The 18,936-nt window shown below is 36.1% G+C and overlaps 4 protein-coding genes across 4 annotated transcripts; 2 read left to right on the top strand and 2 right to left on the bottom strand.

The window, feature by feature from the left end:
* Window positions 1-239: 239 nt before the first annotated feature.
* On the top strand, window positions 240-2,982 carry LOC114519068. Its single transcript, XM_028539124.1, has 2 exons — window positions 240-359; window positions 2,373-2,982. Exons 1-2 carry the CDS (start codon window positions 276-278, stop codon window positions 2,958-2,960), a joined length of 672 nt encoding a protein of 223 aa, XP_028394925.1. The 5' UTR covers window positions 240-275; the 3' UTR covers window positions 2,961-2,982.
* A 723-nt stretch (window positions 2,983-3,705) lies between these two features.
* LOC114519067 (dynein assembly factor 5, axonemal-like) lies at window positions 3,706-12,367 on the bottom strand. Its single transcript, XM_028539123.1, has 20 exons — window positions 12,290-12,367; window positions 11,438-11,652; window positions 10,807-11,041; window positions 10,263-10,397; window positions 9,753-9,901; window positions 9,584-9,680; window positions 9,354-9,441; window positions 8,901-9,013; window positions 8,634-8,756; window positions 8,023-8,202; window positions 7,372-7,563; window positions 7,029-7,127; window positions 6,403-6,560; window positions 5,849-5,980; window positions 5,247-5,358; window positions 4,931-5,027; window positions 4,692-4,794; window positions 4,519-4,621; window positions 4,306-4,403; window positions 3,706-3,793 (listed from the first exon to the last, which is right to left on the bottom strand). Exons 1-20 carry the CDS (start codon window positions 12,341-12,343, stop codon window positions 3,745-3,747), a joined length of 2,532 nt encoding a protein of 843 aa, XP_028394924.1. The 5' UTR covers window positions 12,344-12,367; the 3' UTR covers window positions 3,706-3,744.
* A 366-nt stretch (window positions 12,368-12,733) lies between these two features.
* LOC114518952 (eukaryotic translation initiation factor 3 subunit G-like) lies at window positions 12,734-16,188 on the bottom strand. Its single transcript, XM_028538997.1, has 10 exons — window positions 16,067-16,188; window positions 15,493-15,533; window positions 15,074-15,177; window positions 14,852-14,911; window positions 14,653-14,757; window positions 14,172-14,334; window positions 13,863-13,988; window positions 13,397-13,530; window positions 12,871-12,977; window positions 12,734-12,801 (listed from the first exon to the last, which is right to left on the bottom strand). The coding sequence occupies exons 1-10, from the start codon at window positions 16,090-16,092 to the stop codon at window positions 12,786-12,788; spliced, it is 882 nt and encodes a 293-aa protein (XP_028394798.1). The 5' UTR covers window positions 16,093-16,188; the 3' UTR covers window positions 12,734-12,785.
* Window positions 16,189-16,441: 253 nt separating this feature from the next.
* LOC114519086 (putative methyltransferase C9orf114 homolog) lies at window positions 16,442-18,828 on the top strand. The gene is made up of 7 exons (XM_028539145.1): window positions 16,442-16,493; window positions 16,732-16,800; window positions 16,886-16,974; window positions 17,303-17,513; window positions 17,650-17,853; window positions 17,977-18,178; window positions 18,476-18,828. The coding sequence occupies exons 2-7, from the start codon at window positions 16,773-16,775 to the stop codon at window positions 18,687-18,689; spliced, it is 948 nt and encodes a 315-aa protein (XP_028394946.1). The 5' UTR covers window positions 16,442-16,493; window positions 16,732-16,772; the 3' UTR covers window positions 18,690-18,828.
* Window positions 18,829-18,936: the final 108 nt, after the last annotated feature.

The following is an 18,936-nucleotide window of genomic DNA, read 5'->3' as shown; positions in this document are numbered from 1 at the left end:
TTGTGTTTCGCTAAAATGATAAACTAGGAAACATTGTCTCTTATCAGAAAATCTTATCTATTGTCTCAGACCCATAAAAAAAAATAATGCGAAATTTATTACTAATATAACCTTCCGTTTGCTACAACGAATATATAACTAAAAATCGTAAATAAGCATAACACGCACTTCTTTAGTTTTAATTTATGCAGGGTCAAGTAGCTTAAATTTTAAAATGTTATGTTATGTCTATAAGCTGAGCTTACGTTGTGCGTGTGTTACATTCAGACGGACAAATGGGTGTATTTCTCTCTATCAGCAACAGCAGCAACGAATTAACAAGATCGCAAAAGTTGTTTCGTCTTACTGAAAGCAACGAGGTAATGCAACTATATAGTAAAAGATTTAAAACGTTTTGAAATTAAAATGGAATATTCAAGGTGAACAATGACAATGTCTATGTCGCAAATTTGCATGCCTATAACTCATTTTGAAAGACATTATCAAGTATTATCGCGAGGCTCATAAAAAACATGCAAATCCAAAGACTGTATATTTAAAATTCAAAAAGTATATACGTTTATATAGTATTTGCCCTATAAACATCCATGTATTTATTTGTTTTGACACAAGACAGCTTCTCAAAAGTAAATGATAATTATATGTATAACGGTCTCATGTACTATATATGTCTATCTCTATGACATACCGTGCTGCTGTATGAGTACAATAGGAAAATCGTCATTTAAACTAGTTTAGGATAATTTTTTTAGGTTGAGTTGGTTTAAACTTATATAAATTTGGAGGGCAAACACATGCAGAGACGTCGTTGATATGCATACATGATTTATGTTTACATCTCCAAGTCTCTCTCTCTCTCTCTAGTAACAAACAAAACGCGTTAAGGGCACGAAATTTTTAATCATCAGTATATACTTATGATATAGATTAAAGTAGTACTCTCTTTCCACCGTATATATACTCTAGAGTTACATACGACTTCAGTGTAAAGATGTTTTAGTCATATTTGCATATAAATTAAATGGAACACCTGTTTTGTGGCGGTTTATTTAACAGTTTACGCATAAGACGCAAGATCCGGTTTTGAAGATCCTAATTCAGATTACCGGTGACTTACCGTTACAGGGATATTTACGCTACGGGTGTCGTTTTGTTTATAAACCCGGCCTGCGATTACAGTTAGTGGGTTATGCTATAATATTTACAGGTTAAAGGTTTAATAAAAGAATTATTGTTTTAAAATTTCTAGTGTGTATAAATTATATAACGGCAAATTTTCTTTACCAGTTAATTGATTAGAAAGTGTGCAACAAATTTTCCCTCTCATCATCAATATACGAAATTTATTAGTTTATCTTTTAACAAGGGGTGCATATGCTCTCCTTTGCAATTTAGAAATAATTTAGGAAATTTAAAATACGCCGAGTTTTACAACCATAAATACAGACTGTATATTTTCGAAATTATTGAGACTACAGTAAGGCCTGTTTCAGACGTCGAACTTTTCATGTGCCGAACGTAATGTTAATGAACTAAAGTCTTTGTTTAAGCTCATTTGCATTCGATTCGGCACATGAAAAGTTCGACGTCTGAAACGGGCCTAAATCAGTAATTTGTGAAAGAAATGATGTAGCCTGTACCATCCAAGGATGGCTTTGCGTCGATTCACCTTTCCTTGATATGGACGATGAAATTTCCTGACGCAAACGGCAACAGCTGGAAGATAATAAAATTTATGAACCAGCACACAAGAATGAATATTTTAAATGCCACGCCCTGTCTACAATGACAAACCAAACACTTTGAGGCCCCTCGAAATGCCAACATCCGATCAAAACCTCAACTTGCGTTGAAATGAGAATGGTGTATAGAGTCGTTGCGCATTTGGAAATATTTTTTAGTTTTGGGTCTATCATTAGACATTACGGTGGTAATGGCACTATTTTCCCTAGAAATTATGGCCCCACTTTCTCTATGAGGTCAGTTTAGGATCTACGACGCGCGGTTAGCTGACCCTTGTCCACGTCGCTAGTCAAATATTTGCTTGAAATAAGGGAAATTAATTATGCAGCCAGGACTTCAAAATATTCATACAAAAATAACGTGTCAATGTCGTTCCCTGTCAATGACTATCGAGTAAACTCGAGTCCGTACGTACATGTTTATGAATACAATAAGCTTCAATCCGCCAATTTCAATTATTCATTCTTGCTTCCATTATAACGCCGGGTTATTGTTGTAAATTGCGAACACAGCTAAATTAATTATCCTGGCCGGAAAATGAGTTTTGGACTGAAAGTTTTGTTGCCAATTTCGGTTAAAAACGAGGTTAAAAAGACCGGTCACCTAAAGTAAATACATTTCTTTTCTAGATCATCGTAGATCCAGCCGATTTTCAAACGTTTATCAAGACATTTCGATCGCTGCAGTGTAAGAAAGAAGACAACCAAATAGACCTAAGAAACCTTGTTTTGGAATGGAAGAGTCATTTGAAGGGCAACCTAAACACGCAAGATATACGAAGTCAAGCCTATGAACTTATCGATACCATAGAGAACCTTCACGACGAGCAGGACATCTTGCTGGAAGGTGAAAAAAAGAAATTGGAACTCATGGCTCGGGAGGTTGCTACAAATAACAGCGCTGGATCACACCATCATGTTGGGTTAGCTATGAATGATCAGAGTAATTCATTGCTTGGCGGCGGGGGTTTAAAAGGTACAAGTGGGGAACAATCGACCAAGGGTGGTGATTTTACGGACATGCATAAAGAGATATCGCGAAGACAGCAATATTTACAGATGTTTAATAACCAAAGCACTATTGCTCTGAAGCGAGCCCTTCTTGATATCGAAGCCTGCAGGAAGATGGTTGATTATAGCAAGGACTTTGTTGATAACTCAGAAGAGATCTCGTCCAGCGAAGAGAGTAGTGAAGAACCCTTTCCTCATCCCGTATAAAAACATCAATTGATGCGGGGAACTAATCAATTTTGTATTAAATGGTAAAAGTGCAGTCAATGTTTTTTAAAAGCTTACAAGAAGTACGTCGCGCAGATGTCTTGACAGTCTGTGAAGATAATTCTAAATGAGTGCATGGTGAATGTAATACGCTTGTGTTAATTATTGGTATATATTTTATGTTTTGGTTCAAAATACTCTTTGAATTTCACCCTATTCGAATGAGTGAGGTAACAGTTCAGTATCATCTGGCAAACACTGTTGGATCCACATTGACTGGCGTCGCGCATATGTTAAGCAATGTGTCCGAAACTTCACCCCATTAAGATCATCGAATTAACAATATGGAATCTGCCTCGTTATGGTGAACTAGTTCGACAGCCGATCCAAATGCAACAAGTTGTTCAATATCAATCTGTTTCCCAGCTCTTTGTCAATGACAATGCTCAATGCCGAATAATATTGATGATGCAATGCAGGACATTCTTTCAATCTAGCGTATATGATTTTCTCGTAATACGGCATTTGACGAGGAATTTGACGTCCACGAGCTATGCCTTCCATGCAAAGCTTTCGTCAGAATAAGCAATGAACAGCTCAAAGGATACAGAAAGGTTACATTTTCTTCCATTAGTAGCTTGAATTTCGCATACACTGTTTGGCCCTGGCCAGTCAGACGTGTTAACATGGACAAAAGATGATTCAGTCAAGTTGCAAGGATTCATAAGCAGCGAAGGATAAAAGCGAGATGAACAGACTCATTAGCAACACTCGCTATTCCGTGTCATGTCATGTTTATGCTATTTATTTGTTCCAGCAGTTCATCGCAGAATCTAAAAAACAGATAAACACAACTTATGTATAACTAGCATCAAATGTCGTATAACAACTGCCTAAAATAGATAAAACACTTCTCAACGTTTCGACCTGAGGGGCGAAGGGCCTTCTTCAGTAGGAGAGATACTAACTCTCCTGACGAGGGCCCTCAGGAGAAGTGTTTTGTCTATTTCAGGCAGTTCTTATACCACATTTGATGCTAGTTGTTTGAAGACGCTGCCACGTTGCTCACTTTTTAAAGGTCTTACATTTATAAACAAAATGTGTTTGCGAAGCAAGGGTATTCCAGCTCTACCATTTTGGGCCCGCAGTGCAACTTATATATAACATAAATGAATTATAATATTAAAAGTTAGTGATAAAATCTCTACATAATATCTGCAACATAATGGCTGTGAATTGTATATGCTTCAACCCAGAGTTGTTAACAAGAGAGGGGAGGGGAGCGGAGCGGAATTTTGCTTGTCTCTCTATAAGGCGATGAAGGTAGATGTACAGAAATAAAAACCTTGAAACTCGATGTTTATGTTGAACCATTGTAACTTGATCTTTCATTATTGAAGGATTGATATTACTTGCTTCTTTTAAACACACCAGAACACCTTCCTGTCACGTACAAAAACGAAGAAAATTCGCCAACAGTCAATGATAGGTGAAGCTGTAGTGCTTCCCAGCCTCAAGATAGTTTGATTGAAATATTTTTTAAAATAGAAATGTATACCTGAATATGAGATGAAGAATCATCCAAATGTACCAACAATCCTTTAAACATGGCTTCCAGATGAAGTTTGTATAGATCTTTATCGTAGTTCGAGGGGAAAGCTCTATAAATAGAAGTACAAGGAAAGTCGATATTGACGGTATAAAAGATGAAATTAACAAAAAAAAACATACCTGAAAAAAGCCAACAATGTTTTAGTAACAAACACTCGAATATCGTCACAACTATCATCCATTCTCTTCAGCAGCTCAGGATACAGTGAATGCAACAAATCAGCTGAAATAAAAAACATCAAAGTTTGTTTGTTGCCGCGTCAGAGGAATACTAGTGTCCGCTGATTTGCAGGCGTACCGCCCACCCTCACCGCCTCTGGGGGAAGAGCCTGAATGTGTAATAGAAGAAGAATACCCACCGTCAAAATTATCCTTACACAATGTCAATAATTTCTCTAGAACCTGACAAGTGATTGATCGAGTTGTGCTGCTGTGATCATCTAAGCACGAGATTATCTAGATAAAGATAAACAATTGGATTTTTTAAGGAAAAAATTTGTTTGGCTTATGAAAGCACTATAAGGATTTCAATCACATGATTATAGATAGCCACGTGTCAGTACATATATAAACAATGGATATAAACAATGTATAGACAGTATAGAAACAATGGATATATGTATATATAGTCCAGGCGTTGCTGGAAGTCTGAAGGGTAGTTATATGTAACTATACCTGTGTCAAAAGATCATTCAATGATTTATTACAAGTCTCGACTGGCAACAGTCCTGCATGAAGTGTTGCCCATAAAGTAGATATTGCAGCTGTGCGTATGGCTATGGCGACCCTAAAAACAAAAACACGAACTTCGAGAAATGTCCGAACGTTTTTCTGTAATCTTGAAGCTTTCAGGGGGGATAGCTGAGCTAAAGATTGTCTAAGTGTAGACAGGGGCTTAGTGACGTCTCAAAGAATAAAAATTCCGCTATTTCTTGTGGGATTTTCGTCTTTTGAAACATGCAAACGAGGGTATAGTTATCAATGCTCAAAGGTATACGTGTCTGTATATTAACATCCCTAACTCCCTCACTCTTTCACATTATTTAAAATCGCATTGAAATCTAAACAAGCCTTTAGTTTATTCAATGACGTACGAGAGACGATAATAGGGGGGGGGGGGCACATATTCATATATTCATGTTGTTTCTTTTCAAATCCATTGTCTCTACTGGTCTGTTAACATGAATATCGTCTCCCGTACGCAACTGAGTTTATTTCACCTGATAAGCATAGATCAATGCTATATATGCATTGCTATATTCATGTCAATAACTTACCTCCCCGCCCTCCAAATAAGATTAGGAATTATACATTCGACAAGAACTGTACCAGAGTGTTGTGGATACTCTCCTGTAGAGTTGATAGTTTTGCCAGAATCCACCGACAGTTTTGAGAGCAATGAGAAAAACCTATAAAACAAATACTTTACTGTATTTATTTCCTGAGACGGGGATCAATAAAGAAAAACTTAAGGAACGAAATCTAAAACATTATACACTTAATGTATGCTCCCGAGGGAAATAGTGAGTTTTGTTTTCCCAAGAGTCTGAATGTTTCCCGAGACGAAGTCGAGGGAAACATTGAGACTCGAGGGAAAACAAAACTCACTATTTCCCGAGGTAGTGTACATTAAGTGTTTTGTTATATAGGAACAAAAACATTTAAAAAAGAAACCCACTTCACTTTGTTGTGACAAGAAGCGGGCAACAATTTTTCACTTGTTTCCCTGGCGGGAAACATTGCATTTATTTAAAGTCATGTGACTACGAATGAACCAATCACATTTAAAATACACAGAACCAATATAACAATACATATTATTTCTACTTACTTTAGTCTTAATTCAGGATCTTTATCAGGATTGAGGCAAACCGTAAACATGGGTATGATGTATGGAAGTAACGTTCCTATCACTGGACCAGCATGCAATAGGAGTGTATTAAATAGTAATCTAGATGTGGAGTGACTTGTCCATGATGTATGACTTTCCTGAGTATAAAAAAAGATTGACACTAAAGGCGCTGTTACACGGTGCAATTGTTCTTGCAACTTGCAATGCAATTCTACTTTTAAGAGATGTAAATTAGTGAAGAGGGTTCAAAATATAAGTGTAAGAAACGCCATGGAGTGTAATAAAGGGAAAAGTTAGGTAGTTGCCAAGTTTACATCTCTTAAAAGAAGAATTGCATTGCAAGTTGCAGGGAAAATTGCACCGTGTAACATGGCCTTAAGCACACTAGCAACCTTTATAACCACTTTGCAACGAATCTTTCAAAATTGCAGACATTGAGCCAAGTTATCATTACAAACTTTATCATAACATTATATGTAGCTTTACGAGTTTATTCCTTAAAGGTGCAGTGCATGATTGATCTTAAATCACAGTGTTTGAAGAAAAGAATGGACTGTAGAGTTCAACAGAGTAAAACTAGAAACAAACTTTTAAACTAAACACACCTTTAGTTTTATAATGACGTCCTTCGTGTGAAGTTTATAAAGATCTTCGCAATTTTGAAGATGCAAGGAAACAGCCATATTGGTAAGACATTTCTCGACCTAGCAAAAAACATGTGAGTAAGAATTTAATTGGTGCGTTATAGACCCAAGTTATCATTTATTTTACTTAGGAGTACGTTTCACGAAAAACTATTTCTTAAAACTTCGGACGCAATCACTTGCAGAGCTGCGAGGGGGGCATTGCGTTTACGTGCATCCAAGAATATGACAAAAAAAGGGTCAAAATGATGTACGAAGTTAATACGCCAACTCCATATGGTTCTACTTGTTTGTAAACTCCTACCCTTTCATGAAACATCTGTTCTCTTTGTAGGGACATAACGTAAAGAACAACAACAAACAACTGAAGACTATATTGCTCACAGCCGCCGCCAGATTTAGACGTGATTATATTAACTAAACACAACAACTGTTCCTGGTTGTCCACGCTTTCCGTATCACAAACGTCGGGATTGACTATGGCCTCACAGATTACCTATTAAACAAATGTCATGTATGTTTGAATTATTCCTTACGTGACTATAAAACGAAAATATTGATGGTAGTAAGAGACAATAATTGTGTTGATGGTACTCCAGCCTATAATATATTATTGACAACGTGCATACGATAACAGAAACTTGTTGCTAGACTCAACAATAAGGACCTAACGCCTGCATTTGAAAAACTCACATGCACTCATTGATGGTGACAAAGAGATTGTGTTATCACTGATCAATAAAATAGACCTTATAAGTGGAAAGTTTCAAGTTAAAACATTAGAAATTCAAGTGGAAATACCGCAGAGGAATTGAGAGATCTCAATGAGTGAGTTTGTGTGCGAGTGAGCAAGTGAGAATCAGTGAGTTTGTGTGCGAGTGAGCTTTTCGATGCATACAGACGTAAATTATTCCTCTCTTCGCTGTTACGTTGACTCCGAGTGCTGTTTCTTTACCTTCAGACGTGGCTTTATTCTCTCTTCAGGAGTTCCTTCCACCATAGCTGCTAATATTTTGAGAATGCTTGCCGTTTGCTGAGTCGAGGTCGTACTTGCTGATTTCAGATGTGGAAGACAAAGTTTCAAGTACACTTCTGGTTCCACGTATTGCCCTATCAATCTCGAACTCGCTATCACCTGGAAATATTAAAAAACATCACTTAAATCTCAAATGCTTTCTACATACATCGCTGCAAAAGTTGAACAAAATTTGATGCTTCGAACAGGGACGGTTGGTCAGGTGATGAAGATGCTCTATCTTCACGCATGTCCGGTGAGTGATCGAAATGCCTAAATGTTATCGGCCGTTTCCAGGTAGATTTTCGGACACGGACAAAAGTAAACGACTGAAACTCAACAAATCTGTACAAAATTATCTCCATTTAAAAAGAAGTAATTTCACTGACAGGGTATGTCGCGTGCCTGATGATCAGTGGTAGTTACAGTACCGCATCCTGTAAAAAGAATGATTTGGAAGTACAGTATCCAAAAACAAGGCTCTCAGTGAGGGTTCTGTGTGGCAGTGTGTCATTAAAGAATTTCGTGTATGTTGCTATCCATTACTGTACCTCTTTAACAACAATAATTTCCTCGTCTCGACATCCTTTATAAAGTCCTCCTAATAAAGCTTCAATATGTTGTGTGGCATTGTCCTCAGCATAATACAACATATGATACAACAACGAGGCAGCCTGGATAAACGAAACACGGTCAATGTCAGTCAATATCTTCGTCTCGCCAAAGAGCCCTGGGCTCTCACGGTTAATGCAACACATCATTACTAAAGTGGTCTTCTACATATGTATGTCTCATGGACAAACTATATTTTTTTGTACCTTAATTCTAGTACCAGCTGTCCAATCAGTCATATCTCTCAAGATCGCAGGTAAAATTTTCGATAAATTGCGTTCAATGAGAGCTCTACATCCCAAACATGGTCTTCTTCTGCCTGAAAGACAACAAAGCTTCAGTAATCTTTTAATTATTTAAATTCAAACTACTGTAGATATTGTTTAGAATGAGACATGCATATTATAAGAGCATTTAACCTTTTAAAAACTTATCCTGCATCGAGTGAACTGCTAAAAAATCGAAATTGATTTAACCCACCCCCTGCCTCTATTCGCAGGCATCATACCGGTACTATCCTAAATAGCTACGCACTGAAATAATAATAAATCTCGCCCCCCCCCCCTTCTGTTTCGTCTCCATAGCATTCCCTTTATCTGCGTCTATTAGCTGTGACTAACTATGCATATTATTCTAACATTTGAAGAATAATTAACAACCTTCAACCACAGGATTTCTATCCCAAACTTGAAAGTCTTGTTTATCTTTGAAATCAGCCTCGTTTTCTTGTTCATATTGTTCACCAACCTGAATAATAATAATTTAACTCATTCCTTTGTGTTCTCTGATCGCGTGGCTCTATATTTGAATGGCCATGCATCGGATGGCAATTTTAACAATGAAAATTAAATGCATGAAAACTGTACTTCGCTTGCACTTAAAGATCTACCTTGTCAAATAAATCAGATGATTTCTTTTGGATCTCTTTGATTTCATCAGAAAGGCCTGTCAACAGCAATGGTATCAGCTTATGAAAGAACGAGTATCTGAAAAATAATTTGTTAAATAAATTAACGTTCACCCATGATCTTCTGCAATCCAGCAAAGTAAGCATATACCTATCTCTAAGATGAAGCAACCACCCTCCAACCACAGTGGACACCATTGCTCTAACAGCTGGGTTATCATCAAATGTTCTCTGAGCGATGTGACCTAAAACACTGTCTACATTTTTGCCATCTCCACCTTGAATTACAATACCTAAAGTCTGAAAAAAGAACCACTCATAAACTCAAGCAAGGATTGGATTTGTCTTTTGATTATATTTTTAGGGGGGGGGGATGGGATGGTTGTATCAGAAAACTTGATCAGTATTTAGTGCGCCAACAGTTCATCAATCACAATTACTATTAGTAACTACAGTGTTCAGTTTAATGCGAACTTATAGACATTGCCCATCATGAAGTTTCATGGCATGATTTAAATATGTTGCAAAAACCACGATGCCATGCCAAAATTTTGGCTAATTGCGAGAGCGAAACTTTTACGAGTACTCTGGTCTTAATAGTCGATATTGTAAAACGTAATAATGGGCGAAGGTCTAAAGGAATAATATATAATTTACGAACCTCTAAAACAGCCAATCTCACTTTAGAATGCTGATGTGTGATCGATAATAACAACGGCTTTACCAACGATTCCGCCTGATAATAAAATTGATCTGGGATTGTCTTGGCAAGGAGACACGCGCATTTACAACTTTCCTGAAACAGAATTTAGTAGAGACTGAATCCGGACTTCAGCTTGACATATAGTCTTTAACCCTGACAATCATAATCCATACATTTTGTCACTATACTAGGAAGGTTCGATCGTGAACAAGTTTTACTTTTCGCAGCACGATTTTAGACTATGGCAAAAAAAAATCACACATTCTGTCTCATAGATATGTGATAAAGGTAAAATTGTTGTCAGGAATGGAATTTCAGTTACTGAGTGGTGGTTTTTAAAAGAAATCAGTCAATAAGACGAATTTATGAATATGCAAGACCCCCCCCCCAAAAAAATTTAGCTCTAGGGATCAGCCCTGGTTACACCTAGCTGACTAATGTTATAATGGTCAGGGTGGACAGATGTTTTCAAATGAATGATAAAACTCCCCACAAGCGATACCTTTTTAACATGATGAAATGGATCTGCAATAGTTCTCTGCAAAATCTTAACCAGATCATCAATATACATCACTATTTTTTCCTTAGATACTTGAATCAATGTAGTCAATAACTCAATCAACAAAAGCCTTAACTCTTCACACATCTCAATAATCTCCTGTTGACCCAAGCGCTGGACACATGTTGGTATCACATAGGGAAGAAATGATGATATATCTTGAACACGGGATGACAGGCTATAAGTAAAAAACCCAACAATTTTATTGTGAGGACAATATATCATATTGAACTGTGCTAGGCTTGGTTGTAAAGACACTAACATAGGGGAAAACCAGCATACAAGTGCTATTGAAGTGTTTGAGACTAATCAATGAACCAATAATGATCAAACGCCACAGAAAATTATCAATCTACTCATAGATGTCTATATATTTAACAGTCTGCCGAATAGACACAAGGGATCAAGCACCTTGTGTCTATAGATGATTTACGGCAATGCTATGTTTTAGAGGGCATGGGAAGTTTTACATGGCATTGTTCTACAATATTTGAAGTCATGAAAAATTATATAAGAAAAAGTTAAAGTTTTCATTTTAGTGAAATTCTAAATGCAAGTTAAATGCAAGACTTACTCAATGACAAACTGTATTGACAGTTCTCTGCATTTCTCAGAAGGATCTGAGAACACTTTTAAAACAGGTTTGGCAATTGACTCGAGGCACTCCTCCAATATTTCAGCATCTAAGGGTGGTTTCTTTTTTAATAGTTCCTTCCCTATTTTTTCAATTGCTCTCTTTCGCGTAGATTTATTATCTTCAGAAAGGCAATTGATGTCCCTTTGGATACTCTGAGCATGAAAAGAGTCAACACAGAGTTGGAATTATGAAAGACTTATTTTGTTGGGTTTAAGTTGGGTTTTGGTTTGCTTTTGATACAAAGTGAAAACAGACTTGACCAAAATGTTTATTTGCATATAGGTACGAGTTGCCAAAAGTACAAACTAAGCCAGAGGGATTATAGGGCCTTAGGGGGCATGGATCTGCTGCGGAATAGTGAAATTTAAACTTTTGGAATCACAATTTGCCGTATTTTACACTGAATCTTAAGTTTGCATGGCCCTGACTTCCCACTAGTTCTTCAATCAATGAGGGAAATGTTTAAAAGCAACCAATATAGAACCAGTAGCCTAGATTTTCTAGGCTGCCTGACCAAGCCCACTATAAGTTGACAATTTTAAATGTTTGGCAGTTTCAAATTTTACGGACACAAAATAAACAGACATTATATTTATGCATAATATCCAAACAACCGAAATAGTAATCTAAAAAAATATAATATTGGAATGTATTATGTATTTATCAAACTTTGAATGCAAAAATTCGAAAATAGAAATATCAAACAATTAAATAAAAACAACATTTTAGACACAAATACGATTAAGCTGACGCATAATCGTAAAACACAACATATTTATCACAAACTACCTGAAGTATATTTGATAGCGTCTCTTTCCCAGAGCAACTCAAATCTGCCGCCATCTTGAATCTATCCCACAGTGCTAAGCGTACATATAAACGTAACCTTGGTGACTTTACGTTTTCGGATTTTTAAAAAGGCGGGGACGCCGAAGAGGGGTGCGGGGGCGTGAAAATGGGGGAAAAGCGACCCAAGCGGTAACGTTGAATGTGAATGTCCTGTTTTTGGTCCTGCCAATTTGATGTTTGCTATTTCAATGTACAAATTTCTATGAATGAACATTTTGGTTATTCCCAAAGGTGGCAGGATGAATATTTCTGGAAACGTCTAAGGGTAATCCAGACACATTATTGAAGATAATAAGAATGCCAATGAAAATTCCTCCTATGATCCTGTGAACGATAGTTCTCAATTTTTGATAATTGAAACAATTACGTCAGATGACACAAGTTTGTATGATAAAGCTTTTATTTTATATTATTGCAGTGATGTGAAGGCAACAATTCATGTATTTGAAGGCCTACAGAAAGAAAATATAAACCATTAAAACTTGTCTGCACAACCCCAGGAGATTGCAAAGTGTTCTTACCTCGCCCACTCGACGTTCAAAATAAGATGATCATAGCCTAAACCGGAGACACACTTTATGGCCTGAGCGGCATCGTCACGACGAACAAAATTGATGAATGCAAATCCCTAAAAGGAAAACGGGTACACTATCTTACGGTTGGAAGCTATAGTGATAGCAAAAACAAATTGTAGACGTAAATGGAAATGTAGAAAAAAGGGCGCTGTTACACCATGCACTTTTCCTTGCAACTTGCAATGCAATTCTAATCCTGAAGCATCTAAAGTAGTCAAATACGGGCATTTCGTACGATCTGTTAACGTTTTCTTAGCATTTCGAATACTCTTTACAAATTAACAACCCTCAAAATTAGAATTGCAAGGAAAGTTGCATAGTGTAATAGCGCCTTTACTCTTCCAACACTTGTGTCTGGAACCGCGACATTTTACTCGAAATTTCTAATTTTTCACAACGAGTAGGATGCAATAAAAATAGCAAAGCAGGTTCTCCACTGGAGCTCGTTGAATTAAAAAATGCATCTTATTACCTTCGACTGGTTCGTGATTTTATCTTTAGCGAGATATATTCGAGATATCGGTCCAAAAGGTCGAAAGAGTTCTTGCAAATCTGATTCTCGCGTGTCCTCTGATAAGTTTGTAACACGTATCGTTGCCGTCTCGTCTAGGAAATAAAATTATACACAATAGTTAGTACTGAAATGATGTCTTCATAGAAATTTGCATAAATACTATCCAGGAATTGATACGACAGTATATCTTACATTGAAACATACAAACATTCTGTTACATTATTTCTGCAAGCTTTCCATCACAGCGCGGGGGGACACAGTTATCGATTATATACGTATAGCAATCTGGTATAATAAAGCCAGGACATAGGTTTATTATGTCTGAGCGTATGTATCGCCGACGGAATGTTTTCCAGGATTCAGGAGGATTAGAAGAACACAAGCTTGAACTGGTAACCTACAAGCAATGAGCAAAGAAATTTACCTCTGTTTCTTGAACTCATCATTTCGCCTCTTCCTGTTGCTCCCTCTCGTCGACCTGGTGCCACATATTTACCTCCAGTTTGATTAAGATTTGCAGGCTTACTACCAGAGCTTTCACCACTAGCAGCTGAACAGCATTGTCAAGAAAACAACTAAATTTTTTCACTTTTTTTTAAAATCCGGCCATCATACGCATCTCCCTATAGCGGCTTAAACACCAGTCCACAATCTACACCAGATATTTATTGTATTCACCAAAACTAGAACTCTGTTGCTAAAAAAATCATTTCTGTACAGCACAAAAGGATACCAGCAGCATTCTCTTCTTCCTTCAGCTGTTGTTGTAAAGGCTCAAGTGTGTCCTTGTATGGACATTTTAACGTCCAATGGTCACCTTTACAAATACGACATTGCACAATGTTTTTCTGGTTTCTGAGTTTTCGCATTGGATCATCTTCTTGTTGATTTAAATCCTAATGAATTATGACTTGATGAGTTATAAATATAATGCAATATCCCAGTATGACACACAAAGTCTGATTGGCTCTGCAAAACTAATAAGCTTTGTGTAATTCTCTGGTCACACATGTGACAATGCTATTCTATTTTGTTACATGCAAAATATGAAGCCTGAAGAAACAGCAATGTCATGTGTGTGACCAGAGGGAAATCACCCTTTAGACCTTTGGTGTTTGATGTCATAATGAAAAGGTCTTAAAGCAAGAGAGGTAGATAATTTCCTAGCAATTCTCTGACGGTAAGTTGTTACACATCACATTTTTTTCTACTACCTCCTTGTTGGATGTGAGAACAAGGAAGACATCCTCAGCCACCATAGTTGTTGCAGGATTTGGACCTGGTTTATCCATCTTGGAATCACCAAATTTTGCCCACAACTATAGAAATTAGCAATCAATAATTAAAGCACAATCAAGTGTTCACTGTACATATGGCTAAATGAACACATACTATTTTCCTAATAAAACCTACCTTCCTCTTTGCAATTGCTTTGTGAACTTTGAGAGTTTCCAATTTATATGTTCTGATAACCTAATTGTAAGTTTAAAAGATTATACCAACATTTTTATTGCAATAAAGGTGAGTGATTATATCCTTCTTATTGGCATGAGAATCACTGCAATTATCTCACTACGTACTTTCCCCCAATGCTAGATTCAATCTTATCACTGCTTTGTTTGTTCATAGGATTACCTTGACCAGCTTATTGTCATCATTCCTCTTGAATTCTGTTACAGTCTTGATTCCATTCTTTATGACCTCCGTTGACTGAGGTAGAGCTGCATTTTCTGGTTCATCTAGAAGTGTGAGTGTATTAGTTTTGCAACATATCTCTGATATCAGTCTGAATTGTAGGATAACAACTAAGACTATACATCCTGGAATGAATTCATATAAGTACACCAATATTAACATGTATTGTTTAGAAAAGATCTGGGCTGTCAGAAGTTACTAACTCGTTGTAATAAAGGAAATGTTGTAATTTTACACTGATATTATAACTCAATATTTCTTCAATAACAGCTTCTCCAAGAGCATGCACTACTAAATGCATTCTTATCATTAGTATTTATTCTACATGAAATTTATATGCTAAATATTGCTCTAAATACCTTCTTGTTCAACTTGATCAGCCCAACTGGTTCCTGCATCACTAGAAAGAATCACCACATTTAAAATTTAAAAATAATATATTAATTAATCATCTAATTTCTACTATTTTTACTTTTTTTAACAAAGTAAACATTCCAATTGGGCTGGCATAACTATATTTACAAAGTTGCAAAGTTGATTTTGTTTGGCCACCAATTCGTTAAACGACCGAGCAAGACAGAGCAACCAAGGAATATAATGTATAAGGCCATATTAATACATTTTTGAATTTTGAAATAGATGTAATATAGGGACTACGCTGACATGAAAGATACCCTGGCATGGATTCACGTTAGGGAGTAAACATCACCGGCAATGAGTATCACTTCGTCTGTGCCCAGATGATTTTATTAACTGTGACTCCACTGAAAAACACTGATCATTATTGCTATCAACTAACAATATGAATATAAAATTTTATAAATACAAAAATTTAACTAAAAAACACACGTGTCCTACAGTATACATGTATAAAAATAAGTACAAGAAATATCTATCTTTCAATGAAAAAAACAGAATTTTAAATACACTTACGCTGACTCTGAAGTTAGCTCTGGCATTGTATTTAGTTCAACTCGAGTAAATATTGAAAAATAACACAAAATTATCTAATTTTCTCTCGCCTTCCTTTTCAACTTTTCAGTTTTCAACTAGAACCAGACTAGAACCCAGTTTCTAAATCTTGCAGATTAATCTCAGACTAGATCTGTTTATTTAGATTTAATCTGTTGATTAACAATTCGTTAATCTGCGATTATAGGTCACGAAACCACAATTTTATCATCAACTTTCAATCAATCAATAATGGCGGACAAAACAGAGGTATTTTTTTGCAAATTTTTGTTTATTTTCTTATTGTAGCTAATGAATTTATTCACCTATACCACACTTGTGAATTGTTTACGATAGGGGCTAGAGATTGAAACAAAAGAAAAGCAACGTGCGAAGATTAAGAAGAAAAGTAAGTCATTTAACATCCTGTGAGGAGTGGAGTCAAAATATGGAAACACACTATTAAAATGATAGGGTTCTCTTATGGGGTCAATTGTAGCATGTAGAACTGCTTTGCTCTTTGAAAAAACTGTTTACCATTGTTCTAGGATAGTACAATTTATATGTTTAAGTTGTTTTGAGAACACAAAAATGGAATTGATAAAAAATTAGACATCTTTTTTAGAAGTCTTTTTTGTTTAATACAGAGCGTAAAAGAAAGTCATCTGATTCCGAATGTAATGGAAATATGAAGAAAAAGCTCCTGTCACAAAAAGGTTCTTTTTACCATTAAAATGAAATAATTAATGCAAATCCATATATTGGCTGATCACTTGTTTTTCTCTCTCTCTCTCTTGAAAGGTCGTGATTACACAGTGAGCATTGCTCTGCCTGGTTCTATTCTAAGCAATGCTCAATCATTAGAATTAAGAACATATTTAGCAGGACAGGTACGATGGCCTTTATTTCTAAAAGACATGGAAAGACTGACTATGATCATGAATGAAGTTCAAATTAACATCAAATGTGATAAAACAATTGACTAAAATAACACTTCTTAACATTTTGACATTTGGGACTTGTTATACCTACCACATTTAATGGTAATTTGTTTGGAGATATTGTCATACTCCTCCTTGGCTAATAATTTAACCTGAGATTAATATTTACTATGTACCTATGTATTAAAGTTGCCAATCATTAAAGTTGTAGAGAACATTGGCATTCAAATTTTTAAAGGCCAATAATGAAGCCAATACCATGACAATATTTTGTTAGATAGCACGTGCCCTGGTGGTTTTCAACATTGATGAAGTAATCGTCTTTAATGAAACATGTCAAAGTACAGCAAGCGTTGATACAACATTCCGAGGTGCAGGGAAAAAATCTGACCCAAATATACTCCTAGGAAGAATCCTGCAATATTTGGAGTGCCCTCAGTATCTAAGGAAGTCATTCTTTCCCAGGCACCCAGATTTACAGTATGCAGGTATTTAGAGTGAAATCAACTGTTGAAGAGATAATTAACTTGAAGGTTCTGAGCAAAATATTTTGGTAAATGAGATAATATCCAAATGACAAAGCTTATATTTCACACAACTGCATGGAATGCCTATTCTTCTCAGGTTTGCTCAATCCTTTGGATTGTCCTCACCACATGAGAGCAACAGACATGCTGCCATTTAGAGAAGGCATAGTTGTAAACAGACCAGTTAAAGATGGTCACGGTTCATTGGTCAATGTTGGACTGCAGAAAGAAGTCTCTATTGATAAACGATTAAAAGCTGGTACAAGAGTCACAGTAAAGCTAGCTTATAAAGATAAAAAAGGTACAACTGCCTACGTACATCATGTTACCTTTCAGAATAGTTTGGGATATATTTGGTGTTACTTTTAGCGGAATTGTCTGCCTTTCTTTATAACTTCTACTTTCTTTTCTACTTTGTCTGCAGATGTCGAAGTAGAAAGTGCGTGTGTTGTGCCACCAAGTCAACCACGGACAGAAGAAGGGCTATACTGGGGTTATACAGTCAGACTGGCCCATACATTCAGTGCTGTGTTCACAAAGTCACCTCATAAACATGGTTACGATCTCACCATTGGTACTTCAGAACGAGGGACAGCAATTGATGAAATTGAGTTAAAGAAGTTTCAGTATGTTAAATTATTTTATGGGTTTATCAAGAAACAATACAAATATTGCTAGAACATTTCACATGTGTTAACATTTGTTTGAAATTGGCAACAACAGTCACTCAAGGATGTTATTTGATTTTATTGCTATGAGGACTGGCCTGGTTGGGGATTTGAAAAACTATTGCAAGTTGGATTATAAGAATGGACAGGAATGTTCCATTTATAATTGTTACAACTGTAGAGCTGTCCTCTCAAAAAGTGATAATTGTCTTTTTCATTCACTTTTTTTCATTAATTTCTCAACTTTTTCTCCAGGCATTTATTAATAGTCTTTGGTGGATTACAAGGTCTTGAAGCAAGTTTGGAATCAGATGAATCGCTAAATGCTATGGATCCCAGTTCATTATTTCATCATTATATAAACACATGTCCTGAGCAGGGCAGTAGGACTATACGGACAGAAGAGGCATTGTTAATTACAATGTCAGCTCTAAGACCTCACATTAAAATAGCTAATCAAAAAGGCTAATTAGTAAGGCAAATGCTGGAAATATCACGCTTCATAGAGAAATATGGACATACGTACAGAACCCATATATGCCATTTTATTAAAATTGGTGTATGTTAATTAATCAACCTGCTATTGGTACATGTTCCCACTGATTGTTTCATAGCTTGTTGAGAATCATTACATTAAAATAATGCTGAATCAACAGACTACAGAAAAAACTGGTTACCATCCTTTAATTTAAGTATAGTTGTAAAAATAAATGACA

The sequence above is a fragment of the Dendronephthya gigantea genome, unplaced genomic scaffold (genome assembly GCF_004324835.1).
Source record: "Dendronephthya gigantea isolate DGI-Jeju-01 unplaced genomic scaffold, DenGig_1.0 000012F, whole genome shotgun sequence".
NCBI lineage: Eukaryota > Metazoa > Cnidaria > Anthozoa > Malacalcyonacea > Nephtheidae > Dendronephthya > Dendronephthya gigantea.
Note: the sequence above shows the minus strand (reverse complement) of the source record. Positions and strands in the feature narration are given on the sequence as shown.

Bases quoted from the DNA above. Each gene is read 5' to 3' on its own strand.
- LOC114519086 (XM_028539145.1), top strand. From the start codon at position 16,773: ATGAAGAAAAAGCTCCTGTCACAAAAAG. The intron at 16,801-16,885 runs GTTCTTTTTACC...CTCTCTTGAAAG, and splicing joins AAAGCTCCTGTCACAAAAAG to GTCGTGATTACACAGTGAGC. The intron at 17,514-17,649 runs GTATTTAGAGTG...TATTCTTCTCAG, and splicing joins CCCAGATTTACAGTATGCAG to GTTTGCTCAATCCTTTGGAT.
- LOC114519068 (XM_028539124.1), top strand. From the start codon at position 276: ATGGGTGTATTTCTCTCTATCAGCAACAGCAGCAACGAATTAACAAGA. The intron at 360-2,372 runs GTAATGCAACTA...TTTCTTTTCTAG, and splicing joins GTCTTACTGAAAGCAACGAG to ATCATCGTAGATCCAGCCGA.
- LOC114519067 (XM_028539123.1), bottom strand. From the start codon at position 12,343: ATGGCGGCAGATTTGAGTTGCTCTGGGAAAGAGACGCTATCAAATATA. The intron at 9,014-9,353 runs GTTGTTAATTAT...GTTGTCTTTCAG, and splicing joins TAGAAATCCTGTGGTTGAAG to GCAGAAGAAGACCATGTTTG. The intron at 6,561-7,028 runs GTGTGTTTAGTT...TTTTATACTCAG, and splicing joins ACGTCATTATAAAACTAAAG to GAAAGTCATACATCATGGAC.
- LOC114518952 (XM_028538997.1), bottom strand. From the start codon at position 16,092: ATGCCAGAGCTAACTTCAGAGTCAGC. The intron at 14,912-15,073 runs GTAATCCTATGA...ACTTACAATTAG, and splicing joins ATGACAATAAGCTGGTCAAG to GTTATCAGAACATATAAATT. The intron at 12,978-13,396 runs GTAATAAGATGC...TTTTCCTTTTAG, and splicing joins AAATCACGAACCAGTCGAAG to GGATTTGCATTCATCAATTT.